Source organism: Amblyraja radiata, chromosome 30, assembly GCF_010909765.2.
Source record: "Amblyraja radiata isolate CabotCenter1 chromosome 30, sAmbRad1.1.pri, whole genome shotgun sequence".
Classification (NCBI taxonomy): domain Eukaryota; kingdom Metazoa; phylum Chordata; class Chondrichthyes; order Rajiformes; family Rajidae; genus Amblyraja; species Amblyraja radiata.
This window is the reverse complement of record NC_045985.1, coordinates 4,327,662-4,344,765: the sequence shown is the minus strand read 5'-3', so window position 1 is coordinate 4,344,765 and position 17,104 is coordinate 4,327,662. Positions and strand designations below refer to the sequence as shown.

Here is a 17,104-nt window from a genome sequence, read left to right as displayed (position 1 = left end):
TGGATAGGTATATGGACGGGAAAGGAATGGAGGGTTATGGTCTGAGCGCAGGTATATGGGACTAGGGGAGAATACGTGTTCGGCACGGACTAGAAGGGTCGAGATGGCCCGTTTCCTTGCTGTAATTGTTATATGGTTATATGGTTATAATTGTGGATGATCAGCCATGATCATATTGAATGGCAGTGCTGGCTCGAAGGGCCGAATGGCCTACTACTGCACCTATTGTCTATTGTCCTAATACCCCGGGAAATCCTTCGGTTGCCAACCACCTGTTTAAATTTCACATTCAAATGTTTAATCAATAACGTTTTATTATTAATGTTTAATGTTTTATGTGTCATCGTGTGTCATGTTGTCACTTGCAGGAGGAGCACCAAGGCCAATTCCTTGTATGTGAATAGTTGGCCAATGAACTTAATCATTCATGAGGTCGCGGGGCTTCTCCCCCCCCCCCCCCCCCCCTGGACCCGGGGCCGCGCTGCCCGAATCTCCCCCCGACTCCCGGGGACTCTCTGATTCTCTGCTTCTCCCCCCAGTCTCCGTCACCCTGGATGTGGAAACAGCGGGTCCGAGGCTCGAGGTGTCTGAGGATCGGAAGATGGTGACACATGACTTAGAACCCGGAGTAAAAATATTGAAGAAAATACGCGCAGATATCAGGAAACACCTTGCACCTCGTCCATTTGTGCTGGGATCGGAGGGATTCACATCGGGGAGACATTACTGGGAGACGGAGGTGGCGGGGAGTCGGGGCTGGTGTCTGGCAGTCGCCGCAGAGTCTGTGGAGAGTATGGGAACGGTCAAGCTGACCCCGGAGACTGGAGTCTGGAGCATCGGGCGTGATGGTGACGGGCTCGATGCGCTCACCTCCCCTCTACCCCGCCTCCACGCCCGTCCCATCCCCGGGAGGGTGGGAGTTTATCTCAGTTACGAGCCCGGGACAGTTTCTTTTTACAACGCGGACAACAGGTACCATCTCCACACCTTCACCGGGAATAAATTCACGGGGAAACTCTATCCTCTCTTCGCGGCTTGGGGTGGAAGACAGGGTAGAGTCCCGGGACCGGCGTCAGGAGCGGGGCTCAGGGGCTGTGGGGCAGAAACCCGGTGGACAACAGGTCGGCGCTGAACGAACGGCTCCCATTTAATCCCCAAATTCCGCGTCGTGAAACAAACGCCAGTGAGCGCGGAAATAAAACCAGGGGGAATGTAAATGTGGGAAGAGTGAAATAAACACAAACTGAATTTAGACCTGTGGATTTGTTCATTTTAACGCGTTAAATGTGTCCATCAACGGAATGGATTTTTAAACTTCGGTCGTGGCTGACCTGACCATGGGTGTCTCCAGGGTTGGAGGACGCCTGTGCGTGACTTTATTTAACGTGGGGAGACTGGTGCACACCTGCCACCCCACGGTCCTTGACAGATCTGGGTCGGGATCCAGTGGCATGGAGTCCAAGACGACCGGAGACCCTTTTCTGCCGCAGCCTTCCTAGCCGTTGTGACGCTCCATTAAGGTCAGCCATCGTCCTCCGCCTATTCCACCGTTGAGGTCTTGGTTGGATCGCTCTTTGTCAGAGACCTCCCCCTCGACCTTACCGCCATCGGTGGTCCTACCAGGAGCGTAGATAGCTCCAGGCGGCATCGCTCTCAGGATCTCAGGACCACACAAGCTTCTCCACCACGAACAAGGTGACAATCCACCGAGAAGACATAGTTTCGTTAAAATACATCGAATAGGAGGCATTAGTGTTGTATTTGCAATATTATTGTTTGTTTGTCTTCTTAATATAATAACTGGTCTTTTTTGGTGTAGGTCACGGAGTTTACAGAGTACAATGCTTACATATCTGCTCTGCTGCAAGTGAGAATCTCATTGTTCCGTTTTGCAGAAATGAAAATAACATTCTCTGGACTTCTGACTTGATATGAACTGATTGAACTGTGTGATTGGTGGCGGTACACGGAGTGTCCACCTTTCTGATCAATAGACAATAGGCAATAGGTGCAGGAGTAGGCCATTCGGCCCTTCGGGCCAGCACCGCCATACAATGTGATCATGGCTGATCATCCCCAATCAGTACCCCGTTCCTGCCTTCTCCCCATATCCCCGGACTCCGCTATCGAGGGGGGAGAGGAGAGGAAGAGGCGAGAGGAAGAGGGGGGGGGGGGAGCAAGAGGGGGGGGAGAGGAAGGGGAAGGGGAAGAGAGAGGAATGGGAAGGGGAAGAGAGGAAGGGTGGGAGAGGAAGGGGGAGAGGAACAGGGGGGGGAGAGGAAGAGGGGGGGAGGAAGAGGGGGCAGAGGAATAGGGGGGGAGAGAGAGGAGAGGGAGGGGAGAGGAAGAGAGGGGGGAGAGGAAGAGAGGGGGGAGAGGAAGAGAGGGGGGAGGAAGAGGGGGGAGGAAGAGGGGGAGGAGGAAGGGGGGGAGGAAGAGGGGGGAGAGGAAGAGAGGGGGAGAGGAAGAAGAAGGGGGGGAGAGGAAGAGGAAGGGGGGAGAGGAAGAGGAAGGGGGGGGGGAGATGAAGAGGAAGGGGGAGAGAGAGGAAGGGGGGGAGAAAGTGGGGGGGGGGAGAAAGTGGGGGATGGGAGGGAAGTGGAAATGGGGGGGGGGGGGAGAGGGGGAGAAAGTTGGGGGGAAGGGAGAAAGGGGGAGAAGAGAAGGGTCGGGTGGGCGGTGGGAGCAGACCGTCCCAACTCTGCTGCAGCTGATGTTGCCGGAGCCAACGACCCCTCTCCACCCCGGCCTCGTGTGCCGGCGCTGCGACCCACAGCCCGTGACAGAGCGGCCCACAGAGGGAGACGGGGCGGAGGGGCAGCCGTGGCCAGGACAGCGCTGACCGCGGGGGGGGGGGGGGGGGGGGGGGGGGAGGGGGGGAGACTGAGTGGGGCTGTCCCGGGGGATGTGTTCCTTCGGCCCTTTACACCTTGGTGCTCGGGTTCAGAGCAAACCTTCCCGCTTTCAATGACAGCACTCACAAATATGTATAGCACAAAAATTGACAATTTCAGCGGGGTTTTTTTTAACAGATAAGAAGGTACGCGTCCCGAGTGTTAACAGTGTGTGCCGGAAGCTGCCATGTCCTCCAGAAGGATTGAGCTGCTCCGTGCGTCACGCCCTTACGTGCAACCCCCCCTACAGGACATTTGGCCAGTGGATCCACGTGAGTGAAAAACAGTTTGAACCAGGACGTGCCGGAGTTAACATGGCTGCGAAAGACCAGGTGGAGAGTTGGACCGAGGAGGTAGTTTGTCCCATCTGCCTGGATTTCTTCACCGATCCGGTGTCACTGGAGTGCGGGCACAACTTCTGCCGCTCCTGTATCACACAGAGTTGGGACAGCGAGTGGAGAAACTCCTGCCCGGAATGTAGAGAGGAGTTTGTGGACCGCAGCCTCAGGGTTAGTCGGGCCTTGGCGAAACTGTCTGAGAAAGCTCGAACACTGAGCCTGAATACGGAACGCAAAGTAAGTAAACTTCACTGCGAGGAACATCAGGAAGAACTGAAGCTGTTTTGTGAAACCGATCAGAAACTGGTCTGCCTGATCTGCCGAGACGCGCGGGAACACAAGTCTCACAACTTCATGCCGATTAAAGAAGCTGTTGAAATGTGCAAGGGGGAAAAACCAAACTCCATTTTGCTCTCTTTACTTGTTCACCTTCCTGATTCGCGATTCTCGCTAACCCCTTTGTTCTCTGATCCCAGCATCAGGTTAAATCTTCCTTACAATATCTCATCGAAAAGAAGTTAGAGTTCGAGGACATGGAGCGGCTGCAGAAAGGGAAGATTTCCGGAGTTCGGGTAAGGAGGAGTTTCTGGGTTTGTGTAATTTTTCACCCATTAATGCATGATGGACATACTGGAATAAATTTGCTGCTGTAATTAACCCTGTGAAAATGGGTAGACATAAATGCTGGAGAAACTCAGTGGGCGAGGCAGCATCTATGGAGCGAAGGAATAGAGTCGAGAGTCAAGAGAGTTTTATTGTCATGTGTCCCAGATAGGACAATGAAATTCTTGCTTGCTGCAGCACAACACAATATGTAAACATAATACAGAACAGGAGATAAAAGTTTGGACAATCATCAGCTGACCAATGACCTGAATGAGTTTTACTGCAGGTTTGAACATCAGAAACATAACCCTGGTACAGGGTTAACCAACACAGCTAGACCCCAGTCTACAAAGAATGGACCCTATACCCTCTCCTTCCCATTCACCACTTCACACCTACTTAAGGCAAGACTCCAGTATGAAAAGACTGTCACTTCACACCCAGTCACACCCTGACCTCAGTCTGCAAAGACGGGATAGACTTGGCTTGTACTCGCTAGAATTTAGAAGATTGAGGGGGATCTTATAGAAACTTACAACATTCTTAAGGGGTTGGACAGGCTAGATGCAGGAAGATTATTCCCGATGTTGGGGAAGTCCAGAACAAGGGGTCACAGTTTAAGGATAAAAGGGAAGCCTTTTTGGACCGAGATGAGAAAATCATTTTTTACACAGAGAATGGTGAATGTGTGGAATTCTCTGCCACAGAAGGTAGTTGAGGCCAGTTCATTGGTTATATTTAAGAGGGAGTTAGATGTGGCCCTTGTGGCTAAAGGGATCAGGGGGTATGGAGAGAAGGCAGGTACAGGATATTGAGTTGGATGATCAGCCATGATCATATTGAATGGCGGTGCAGGCTCGAAGGGCCGAATGGCCTACTCCTGCACCTATTTTCTATGTTTCTACACCCACCCCCCTCCAATCAACACCACACCCAATCATCCACACCCTCTGTGCTGCAAAAATCACTTATCAAATATCAACAATAAAAATAGTGGAGAAGTTTTTCAGAGGACAAAAGAGCCGGAAATCTCCAGGACCTGACAATGTTTCCCCCTCTACTCTTAAGCTCTGATCCAAACAACTGGCACCGGTCTATACAGACATTTGTATCCAGTCCCTGCAAACATGTACTGTCCCTGCCTGCTTCAAAGTTCCCACTATTGTCCCTGTACCCAAAATGGCAAGAATTGAAGGCAGTGAAGAAAGCGAATGGTATGTTAGCTTTCATAGCAAAAGGATTTGAATATAGGAGCAGGAAGGTTCTACTGCAGTTGTACATGGTCTTGGTGAGACCACACCTGGAGTATTGCGTACAGTTTTGGTCTCCAAATCTGAGGAAGGACATTATTGCCATAGAGGGAGTGCAGAGAAGTTTCACCAGACTGATCCCTGGGATGTCAGGACTTCCATATGAAGAAAGACTGGATAGACTCGGCTTATACTCGCTAGAATTTAGGAGATTGAGGGGGGCTCTTGTAGAAACTTACAAAATTCATAAGGGGTTGGACAGGCTAGATGCAGGAAGATTGTTCCCGATGTTGGGGAAGTCCAGGACAAGGGGTCACAGCTTAAGGATAAGGGGGAAATCCTTTAAGACCGAGATGAGAAGAACCTTTTTCACACAGAGAGTGGTGAGTCCCTGGAACTCTCTGCCACAGAGGGTAGTTGAGGCCAGTTCATTGGCTATATTTAAGAGGGAGTTGGATGTGGCCCTTGTGGATAGGGGAATCAGGGGGTACGGAGAGAAGGCAGGTACAGGATACTGAGTTGGATGATCAGCCATGATCATATTGAATGGCGGTGCAGGCTCGAAGGGCCGACTGGCCTACTCCTGCACCTATTTTCTATGTTTCTATTCTAATTACTTGTCTTAATGACAAGAAGTCGCACTGACCTCTGTAGTCATGAAGACACTCGTAAGGCTTGTGCTGGCCAAGCTGAAAAATATCACGAACACTCTGCAGTTTGCATATCGGGCCAATAGATCTGTGGATGATGCAGTCAACCTGGGCCTGCTCTTCATCCTCAAGCACCTAGACCACTAGGGGACCTATGCGAGGATCCTGTGTGTTGATTATAGCTCTGCATTCAACACCATTGTGCCAGAGCTACTACACTCCAAACTTTCCGGGTTGACTGTGCCTGAACCCCTCTGTCAGTGGATCACCAGCTTCCCGACAGACAGGAAGCAGCATGTGAGGCTGGGAAAGCACATCTCGAACCCGCAAAAGCTCAGCATAGGAGCACCGCAAGGCTGCGTACTCTCCCCTCTCCTCCACTCTCTCTACACCAACGACTGCACCTCCACAGACACCTCTGTCAAGCTTCTTAAGTTTGCAGATGACACAACCCTGATTGGGCTGATCCAGGACGGGGAGGAATCTGCCTACAGACAGGAAATGTCACAGCTGGTGTCCTTGTGCCATCGCAACAACCTAGAGCTCAATGCTCTTAAGACGATGGAATTGATTGTAGACTTTAGGAGAGCTCCCCCTCCCCTCACCCCACTCACCATCATCAACACCACAGTCACATCTGTGAAGTCTTTTAAGTTCCTGAGAACCATCGTCTCCAAGGACCTTTAGTGGGGGGCTACCATCGACTCCACAGTCAAAAAGGCACAACAGTGGATGTACTTCCTACGGCAGCTGAGGAAGCACAATCTGCCACAGGCAATGATGGTCCAATTCTACACGGCCATCGTAGAGTCTGTTCTCACCTTCTCCATCATGGTCTGGTTTGGCTCAGCCACCAAGCACGACACCTGGAGGCTGCAGCGAATCAGCAGGGAAGGTTATTGGCTGCAACCTTCCCTCCATTGATGAACTGTACACTGCAAGGGCCAGGAAGCGAGCGGGCAAGATCATCTCTGACCCCTCTCACCCTGGCCACAAACTCTTTGAATCACTTCCCTCTGGAAGGCGACTCCGGACTGTCAAAGCTGCCACAGCCAGACATAAAAACAGTTTTTATCCACGAGTAATTGCTCTACTCAACAGCCAAAAATCTGTAGCCTGCCTTTGATCTGTTATTTTGTTGGTTCACATGCTTGATCAATGGTGTTTTATCATTAATGTTTTATTATTATTAATGTATAGTGTTTTCTGAGTCATTCGTAACTGTCATTGTATGTCATGTTGTTACTTGTGGGCGGAGCACCAAGGCAAATTCCTTGTATGTGAATACTTGGCCAATAAACTTACGTACTTACTTATTTATATACCATAGACCATATATGTACACAATAAATAAACAGATAAAGTGCAATAGGCTGTTATAGTTCAGAGTTTGTTTGATGGTGAGTTTAATAGCCTGATGGCTGTGGGGAAGCAGCTATTCCTGAATCTGGATGTTCCTGATTTCAGGCTCCTGTACCTTCTTCCCGTTGGCAACGGAGAGATGAGTGTGTGGCCAGGATGGTGTGGGTCCTTGATGATGCTTCCAGCCTTTTTGAGGCAGCGACTACGATAGATCCCCTCGATGGTGGGAAGGTCAGAGCCGATGATGGACTGAGCAATGGTCACAACTTTCTGACATTTCAATAGGTGACATTTCGGGTCGAGACCCTTCTTCAGACAGATTTGGGGGGGGGGGGGGGGGGTAGAAGAAAGGAAGATGCGGTGACATTAGGCTGTGGGAGAGCTAGGAAGGGGAGGGGAAGGAGGGAGTAATCGGCTGTGGGTAAACTGGGAAGGTAATTTCTCCAGCATTTTTGTCTACCTTCGATTCCTTCGCTCCATAGATGCTGCCTCACCCGCTGAGTTTCTCCAGCATTTTTGTCTACCTTCGATTTTTCCAGCATCTGCAATTCCTTCTTAAACAAACTGTGAAAATGGGTAGTCTGTGAAACGAATGTATGAATGGACACTAAAAAACTGGAGCAACTCAGCAGGACAGGCGGCATCTCTCGAGATAGGAATGGGTGACGTTTCGGGTCGAGACCCTTATTCCGAATAAGTACTGATTGGGGATGATCAGCCATAATCACATTGAATGGCGGTGCTGGCTTGAATGGCCAAATGGCCTACTCCTGCATCTATTGTCTATTGTCTATTGAAGTATAATACGAAGAAATAATATATTTTTTATTTTTTTATTTTTTTAAATTTATTTATTAGAAGTAGACATATTATAAAATGTAGTTACATATTATAGTAAAAAAAAAATTTTTTCATATACATCAGTCATACATTATTAAAGTTTTCCATTATCAATTACTTCTGCTTCTAGTATTTTTATTTTTTATAGAAAGCGAGAAAAAGAGAGGGTAGAAAGTTACAAATAAAAAAGAAAGCAAAAAAACCCCCAAAAAACAACACAACAGAAAAACAAGGGAGGTGGAATGGGTTACCTGTAATACATCAATGGAGATAGGTTCGTAGGTTATAAAGTATAGAGTATAGTTTTTCATCTGTTCCTGAGTTCAAGTTTCAGCTGGGTCCTCGTGCTGTGCCAGTCTATCCCTTCAGATAGTTAATGAATGGAGCCCAAATTTTATGGAAAAGATCTTGTTTGTCCATTAAGACAAGTCTAATTCTTTCTAAGTATAGGGTCTCCGACATTTCCGTAATCCACATTTTAATTGTGGGGGTTGTAGGGCCTATAATACGGTTATAATACGAAGAAATAATATATTAATTATTCATTGTTCTTTATCTCTCCACATCATCGTCAATATCTCTTGTTTACCTTATCCCTAAACAGTATGAAGAAGGGTCTCGACCCGAAACGTCACCCATTCCTTCTCCCCAGAGATGCTGCCTGCCCCTCTTTTTTTTTTTTTCCATTTTCCATTTCCATTTCCATAATCCCCATTTTAATTGTGGGGATTATAGGGCCTTTCCAAAATTTTAATATTAATTTTTTCCCAGTTATTATACTGTAGTCGAGAAAGTTTCTTTGGCTTGTTGTAAGTGTTAGGCTTTGTTCTGATATTCCTAGTATTATTAGTTTTGAGTCGTGATTCAATTGGATATTAACAACTTCAGAGATTATTCTAAAAATATAAATCGAGACATTTTTGATTTTTATACAATTTACAAAAGTATGTGCTAGGTTAGCCTCTAGATGCTGACATTTAGGGACAGAAGTTTAGGGGTAACATGAGGGGGAACTGCTTTACTCAGAGAGTGGTAGCTGTGTGGAATGAGCTTCCAGTGAAGGTACACAAAAATGTTGGAGAAACTCAGCAGGTGCAGCAGCATCTATGGAGCGAAGGAAATAGGCGACGTTTCGGGCCGAAACACTTCAGGATCCATAGATGCTGCTGCACCCGCTGAGTTTCTCCAGCATTTTTGTGTACCTTCGATCTTCCAGCATCTGCACTTCCTTCTTGAACACTTCCAGTGAAGGTGTTGGAGGCAGGTTCGATTTTATCATTTAAAAATAAATTGGATAGTTATATGGACGGGAAAGGAATGGAGCGTTATGGTCTGAGTGCAGGTAGATGGGACTAGGGTAGAATACGTGTTCGGCACGGACTAGAAGGGTCGAGATGGCCTGTTTCCGTGCTGCAATTGTTATATGGTTATCACAGATAGGAGAGATATGTGGGAAGATTCTATTTAGTTTTGTGTTAGAGTAATGTAATCTGTGTGATACTTTAAATTGTATTAAAGCATGTCTGGCATTTAATGAGCATTGATGTATATGTTGTAAACTTTCGTCCCAAATATCTTTCGTTATAGGTTGGCCTAATTCATTTTCCCCTGTGTGTCTATATAATTGGACCCTCACTATCTAAATATAAACTATTAACTTTTCTGTATTAGGATGTTTGTTCAAACATTTATCAAGGATTTCTGGTTCCCTAGTCCTATAATCTTTTGTATTAGATTTAACATAATCTCTAAATTGTAGATATCTGAAAAGGTTATTTGAGTGTAGTCCGTAAATCTGTTGTAACTCCTGAAATGAAAGAAATGTACCTTTCCTATAAAGATGTCCCATCTTTTTAATTCCATAATTTTTCCATTGTGTAAAACCTTTATCCAATATGGATGGTTTAAATAAAGGATTGTTTACAATGGGGGAACAGAGTGATATATTATCCAATTTTAAAGCCTTTTTTAATTGTTTCCAGATTCGTATACCACTATATATTATAGGGTTTTCCCTGTAGGTTTTTTTGTGCAGTTTTGTGGGAGCAAACATAATCGAACCAATTTCAAAAGGCAAACAATCTTCCTTTTCCATCCTTAACCAATCTGGTTGTTGATCCATTTCTTCCAGCCAGAAATTCATGTTTTTAATATGGACTGCCCAAAAATTAAACAAGAAATTTGGCAAGGCTAAACCTGCATTTGTCTTTGATTTACATAGATGTTTTTTGCTTATTCTATGATTCTTAGAATCCCAATTAAAGCTTGTAACAATGGAATCGACTTAAAAAAAATAAAAAATTTGGGAGATATATCGGAATTGATTGGAATAGGTACAATAATTGCGGTAAAAATATCATTTTTATAGCATTAATTCTACCAAAGTGTTTTTCAATACTGAATATTCTTATGTAGTTTATTCAGTAAAGGTGGGAAATTTAATTTAAATAAAGAAGAATATGTCTTAGTTACATAAATTCCTAAGTATTTAAGTTTTTCATTCACTATTTTAAAAGGGGATTGTTGTAGTGTGTCTCAATTGAATTTCGTAATTAGCATGATTTCGCTTTTATTCCAATTAATTCTATATCCCGAAAACAGACCAAATTGAGTTATTAGATTTAATAGGTTTGGAATACTAGTTTCTGGCTTTGTAATATATATTAATGCATCAGCCGCATATAAAGAGATTTTATTCATTGTGTCTTTAGTATTATATCTGTCCCTTCTCTCCAGAGATGCTGCCTGCCCCTTTGTGTCTATCTTCGGTTTAAACCAGCATCTGCAGTTCTTTCCTACACGATAATATCTCAATCTTCACCTTTCATCTGACAGGAACAGTCACGCAATCACCAGTCCTTCATCGCATCCCAGTTTGTTGAACTGCGCCAGATTCTCACCGAGAAAGAGCAGCGCTTTCTCCGTGATCTGCGGGAAAACGAGGAGAGGATTCTAAATCATATGGAGGAAAATCTTCGAATGATTCAAGAGAATTTAAATTCAATTCACGAGGAGCTCTCCCGATTACAGGAACACGCGGATCAAAAAGACAGCCTGTTATTTCTGAAGGTGAGGAACTCGATTTCAATTTGATTCCGTAAACATGCACCTCCACAAAATGGCGAGTTATATATTTGAAATAATTCCAGCTTTCCCAATAGCCCAATATTGATCTAAACCAGTTAGCTGATTTACCTGTTCTGCCTTTTTGCTGTTTGCAAACTGGCCTCCAGTCCGAGGAAGGACCCGAAACGTCACCGATTCCTTCTCTCCAGAACTGCTGCCTGCCCCGCTGAGTTACTCCAGCATTTCGTGTCCCTAAACTAAAGGTAGTGTCTAGAATTAATAATAATAATAATAATAATGCATTTTATTTGCTGGCGCCTTTCTGGACACCCAAGGACACCTTACAGGACATAAAATCACAATACATTTATCAATATTAAAATCAAGTTGATTAAAAAAAAAACAAAAAAAAAAACAAAATACACAAAACATTTTAAGTCATTAAAATCAGGGTGAACATGGTGGAAGTTATGTCGGGTATGCTAATATAAACAGGTGTGTTTTGAGTTGTGATTTGAATTGAACGATAGTGTCCAGGTGACGGATGGGAGGTGGGAGAGTGTTTCAGAGACGTGGGGCAGAGTAGCTGAAGGCTCTGGCACCCATGGTGCTGAGTCTAAATGTGGGGACAGTTAAAATTGCAGCTGAGGAGGAACGAAGTGACCGGGAAGGAGTGTATGGTAGCAGCAGGTCAGAGAGGTATTTAGGGGCAAGGTGGTGTAGGGCTTTGAAGGTCAGCAGTAAAATCTTGTAGTTAATCCGGTGGTGCACAGGGAGCCAGTGGAGCTGAGTGAGGATGGGTGTGATGTGGTCCGATGATCTGGTGCGGGTGATGATCCGAGCTGCAGAGTTCTGAATGCATTGGAGGCGATGAAGAAGTTTATTGGAGGTGCAAGTGAGGAGGGCGTTGCAGTAATCGATGCGGGATGTGACCAGAGCGTGGATGAGGACTTTTGTGTTGTCTTTGGAGAGGGAGGGGCGGAGTCTGGAGATGTTGCGGAGATGAAAGTATGCAGAGCGTGTGATATTGCTGATGTTGGGGCCAAAGGAAAGTGTACTGTCCAGAATGACGCCGAGACTTTTGACATGGGAGGAGGTGGGTATGGGTGAGCCATCAACTGAAATGGTGAACGGGTGGGTTTTGGTTGAATGGGGCAGGTGTGGTCTTAAGGTCGTAAGTGATAGGAGTAGAATTGGGCCATTCGGCCCATCGAGCCTACTCCGCCATTCAATCGTGGCTGATCTATCTCTCCCTCCTAACCCCATTCTCCTGCCTTCTCCCCATATCCTCTGACACCCGCACTAATCCAGAATGATGATTCTTTGATTGCATGTGAAGTGGCGATTTCATTATTTTCCAATGTCCAACTTTCCATTGCTGTTACTATGCAGGTAGGTAGGAGTGATTGACACAGAGAAAATAAATTCCAATTCTTATTTGTATATTTTCGCCCTTGTTTCTCTGTCTGCAATGTATCTGTTTTGCCCTGTGAATCCGAGGGAGTGAGAGTTGGTAAATGGGATTGTTAAACACCTTTTAATACATTGGGTCAACTACCTCATGAGGATTTGGACAGTCAATTCAGTCTGTCTCAGTTAATTCGGATTTGTGTTTTATTTATTTCAGGAGGAAGCTGACTGTGAGAGGAGGTAAGACTTGCTATTCACTGACCCTCTGCATGGACCGGTAACATATTTCCAAGAAATAACCTATGCTCAGTTTGTAATCAGCTATTTAATATTTGCAGGGTTAGAGATGATGACTGGCCATTGTCAGTGAGAGATGATTCCATACCGTTTGAGAATTTCAACCATCTCTTTCTGTTGGAGACAGTTTTGAAGGAAATGTTTGACTCCATCGAGCAAGGTAAAGCATGTAGATTACTTCCTGTTTGTTTGTGAGACACTTATATTTCGGTTTAGAGGTACAGTGCGGCAACAGGCCCTTCGGCCCACTGGGTCCGGGACCACCAGCGATCCCCGCACACTAACACTATCCTACACCCACTGTTAAACTGAGTTCTTTCAATCTAAAGTCAACTTGACTCAAACACTTGTTGCTGTTAAAATCAATTCTTTATTCAGCTGAGACTAGTCTCTTGAACCTTCCAACACAGAGCTGATGCTCTGGGGCGGGTCCAGAGAGGAGTAACTTTGATACAAACTCATGGCATTTATATAGGTATTAGACATTTCAGATACAGAGGATACCCCTTCCCTGGCCTCATTACAGCATTTGTTTGCCTGTCTAATAACTTTATAACTTTGCTTATTTTATTTCAACACAGCAAAACCCCAGTAGGCTCTTATCAAAGACCACTCCTCAAAATATAAGATGCATACAATGATCACACAAGTAATACACACTTTCTATACCAAGAGAAAATATATTTCTATGAATCTAAACAATTTCTATAAGTCTAAAGTGTACCTTTCTATTAAGCCAATACATTTCATAAATTGTTTCACTATAACCATATAATATAACCATATAACAATTACAGCACGGAAACAGGCCATCTCGACCCTTCTAGTCCGTGCCGAACACATAATCTCCCCTAGTCCCATATACCTGCGCTCAGACCATAACCCTCCATTCCTTTCCCATCCATATAACTATCCAATTTATTTTTAAATGATAAAAACGAACCTGCCTCCACCACCTTCACTGGAAGCTCATTCCACACAGCTACCACTCTCTGAGTAAAGAAGTTCCCCCTCATGTTACCCCTAAACTTCAGTCCCTTAATTCTCAAGTCATGTCCCCTTGTTTGAATCTTCCCTACTCTCAATGGGAAAAGCTTTTCCACGTCAACTCTGTCTATCCCTCTCATCATTTTAAAAACCTCTATCAAGTCCCCCCTTAACCTTCTGCGCTCCAAAGAATAAAGCCCTAACTTGTTCAACCTTTCTCTGTAACTTAGTTGCTGAAACCCAGGCAACATTCTAGTAAAGTCTAGTAAAAAACTATAATTTCACAGTTTGAAATACTTTTACCTATGTCTTTAAAACATTAATTATATAAGTTTGCTGAATAACAGTTTCTAAGTTCAAAACCCATTCACATCCCAACCAAGCATACATGGGTCATAAATCTGTCAATTTAGTTAATATAAGTTTGGTGCCTTTCCTGTTATGGGGAAGTAGGATTTCCAATCTCATGTACCAGGCAGAACACAAGAGACTACAACCCAGACCATTACATCAGAATTCCATCTGCTTCAACCTTCTATAGAAACATAGAAACATAGAAATGAGGTGCAGGAGTAGGTCATTCAGCCCTTCGAGCCTGCACCGCCATTCAATATGATCATGGCTGATCATCCAACTCAGTATCCCGTACCTGCCTTCTCTCCATACCCTCTGATCCCCTTAGCCACAAGGGCCACATCTAACTCCCTCTTAAATATAGCCAATGAACTGGCCTCGACTACCCTCTGTGGCAGGGAGTTCCAGAGATTCACCACTCTCTGTGTGAAAAAAAGTTCTTCTCATCTCGGTTTTAAAGGATTTCCCCCTTATCCTTAAGCTGTGACCCCTTGTCCTGGACTTCCCCAACATCGGGAGCAATCTTCCTGCATCTAGCCTGTCCAACCCCTTAAGAATTTTGTAAGTTTCTATAAGATCCCCTCTCAATCTCCTAAATTCTAGAGAGTATAAACCAAGTCTATCCAGTCTTTCTTCATAAGACAGTCCTGGCATCCCAGGAATCAGTCTGGTGAACCTTCTCTGCACTCCCTCTATGGCAATAATGTCCTTCCTCAGATTTGGAGACCAAAACTGTACGCAATACTCCAGGTGTGGTCTCACCAAGACCCTGTACAACTGCAGTAGAACCTCCCTACTCCCTCAATCTAATTATTTCTCAAAGCAACTATTCCCTCACTTACATCTTATTCCTTATCACACTCGTTATAATTTTTCACAGCCAAGGCTAACTGCAGTCTATCCTCTCTCAGCCTTGAATTCTGTCTCAAACCTAGCATAACAAGCCATAACGCTTCACCTTTATGTCACATTCAGAGCTCAAAAATGTGCCATAGAGACAGAGCAGATGGCCTAAGAAGAGGCCCCTTATTCAGCTTCCCATTCTTCAACACAAAGCCATATCAAACACAATTTCCTCCAGTGCTATAATTGCCCCAAACAATAACCTAAGCTAAACAGGTTCCGGTTCAGGCCTCCATGTTTTGATTCATCTTTGCCTGTGTGTATTTGTCTGTTTGCACTTTATTTCAGTTCAGGAAAACTTTAAACTTTTCTTTTGCAAATTACCTAGCTTGTATAAAAGTCACTATCCAAGCGGTTCTATTTGTATAATATTTCCTCACCACTAGGGACAATTTCATTTTGCATTTACCAAGCCAATTAACCTACAAACCTGCACATCTTTGGAATGTGGGAAGAAACCAAAGATCTCGGAAAAAACCGAAGGTAGACAAAAATGCTGGAGAAACTCAGCGGGTGAGGCAGCATCTATGGAGCGTAGGAATAGGCGACGTGTTGGGTTGAGGCCCTTCTACAGTTTGAACGGGATCCCATCTTCCCATCTCCACCCCTTACTGCTGTCCGCAGAGACTGTTCCCTTCCAAAACTCGCTGGTCAACTCGTCCCTTCCCACCCAAACCACCCCCTCCCCGGGTACTTCCCCCTGCAACCGCAGGGAATGCAGCACCTGTCCCATTACCTCCCCCCCTTGTCTCCATCCACGGACCTAAACAGTCTTTCCAGGCAAGGCAGAGGTTCATCTGCACCTCCTCCAACCTCATCTACTGCATCCGCTGTTCCAGGTGTCAACTTCTCTACATCGGTGAGACCAAGCGCAGGCTCGGCGATCGTTTCGCTGAACACCTCCGCTCAGCCTGTCTTAACCTACCTGATCTCCCGGTGACCCAGCACTTCAACTCCCCCTCCCATTCCCAATCTGACCTTTCTGTCCTGGGCCTCCTCCACTGTCAGTGATGCCCAGCACAAATTGGAGGAACAGCACCTCATATTTAGCTTGGGTAGTTTACACCCCAGCGGTATGAACATTGACTTCTCTAACTTCAGATAGCCCTTACTTTCCCTCTCTCCCCCCCCCCCCCCCCACCTCTTCCCAGTTCTCCCACCAGTCCTACTGTCTCTGACTACATTCCATCCTTGTCCCTGCCACCAGTCTGAAGAAGGGTGTTGACCGAAACGTCACTCATTCCTTCTCTCCAGAGATGCTGCCGGACCAGCTGACTTACTCCGGCATTTTGAGTCTATCAGTGAATTTATTTATTTGACAAGTCCACAGGCACACAGCACACACTCACCAATACACACCATACAGGTGATGACACACCATGACTTACACAATTTTCCATGAACACACTCACCAACGCAGGATACATGCACCCACTGATAATTAATCCGGCCATTACATAAATTCAGTCTGACGCACACATGAACCCAGCCACAATTTCTCCATCCTTGTCACTGTCCCGTTTCCCTCTCCCCGTCCACGACAACAGAAACGTTTCACCTCCACCTCTGGAAGAACAGAACCGGAAATGCATTTCTTTTCTCCATCTGGCGCAATTGGGGAAAATTACCCCAGGGGAAACTTTCAGTTGTCCGCCCGTCAGTGCCCGAGTCTCCCCCCGACCCCCGGGGTCTCTCTGATTCTCTGCTTCTCCCCCCAGTCTCCGTCATCCTGGATGTGGAAACAGTGGGTCCGCGGCTCGAGGTGTCTGAGGATCGGAAGAGGGTGAGATGGACCGAGACCCGGAGGAGTCTCCCTGACACCGGGAAGAGGTTTACAATGCATGCGTGTGTGCTGGGATCGGAGGGATTCACATCGGGGAGACATTACTGGGAGGTGGAGGCGGGAGGGAGTCTGTACTGGAGTCTGGGAGTCGCCGCAGAGTCTGTGGAGAGGAAGGGAAATGTCGAACTGACCCCGGAGACTGGAGTCTGGAGCATCGAGCTGGATGGTGACGAGCTTCGTGCAGTCCCCTCCCCTCCATACCATTACATCGAATGTCCCTTCCCCGGGAGGGTGGGAATTTATCTCAGTTACGAGTCCGGGACAGTTTCATTTTACGACGCGGACACCAAGTCCCATCTCCACA

At 45.9% G+C, this 17,104-nt stretch overlaps 1 protein-coding gene across 1 annotated transcript in view; it reads left to right on the top strand.

Moving 5' to 3' along the window:
- The first annotated feature begins 793 nt into the window (after positions 1 to 793).
- LOC116989911 (trichohyalin-like) overlaps positions 794 to 17,104 on the top strand; it is a 78,642-nt gene continuing 62,331 nt past the window's right edge. The window contains exons 1-6 of the mRNA XM_033047466.1: positions 794 to 913; positions 1,820 to 1,867; positions 3,709 to 3,804; positions 10,776 to 11,009; positions 12,634 to 12,656; positions 12,755 to 12,896. Of these exons, the coding sequence (XP_032903357.1) occupies positions 794 to 913; positions 1,820 to 1,867; positions 3,709 to 3,804; positions 10,776 to 11,009; positions 12,634 to 12,656; positions 12,755 to 12,896 (663 nt within the window). The remainder of the gene's footprint in view (positions 914 to 1,819; positions 1,868 to 3,708; positions 3,805 to 10,775; positions 11,010 to 12,633; positions 12,657 to 12,754; positions 12,897 to 17,104) is intronic.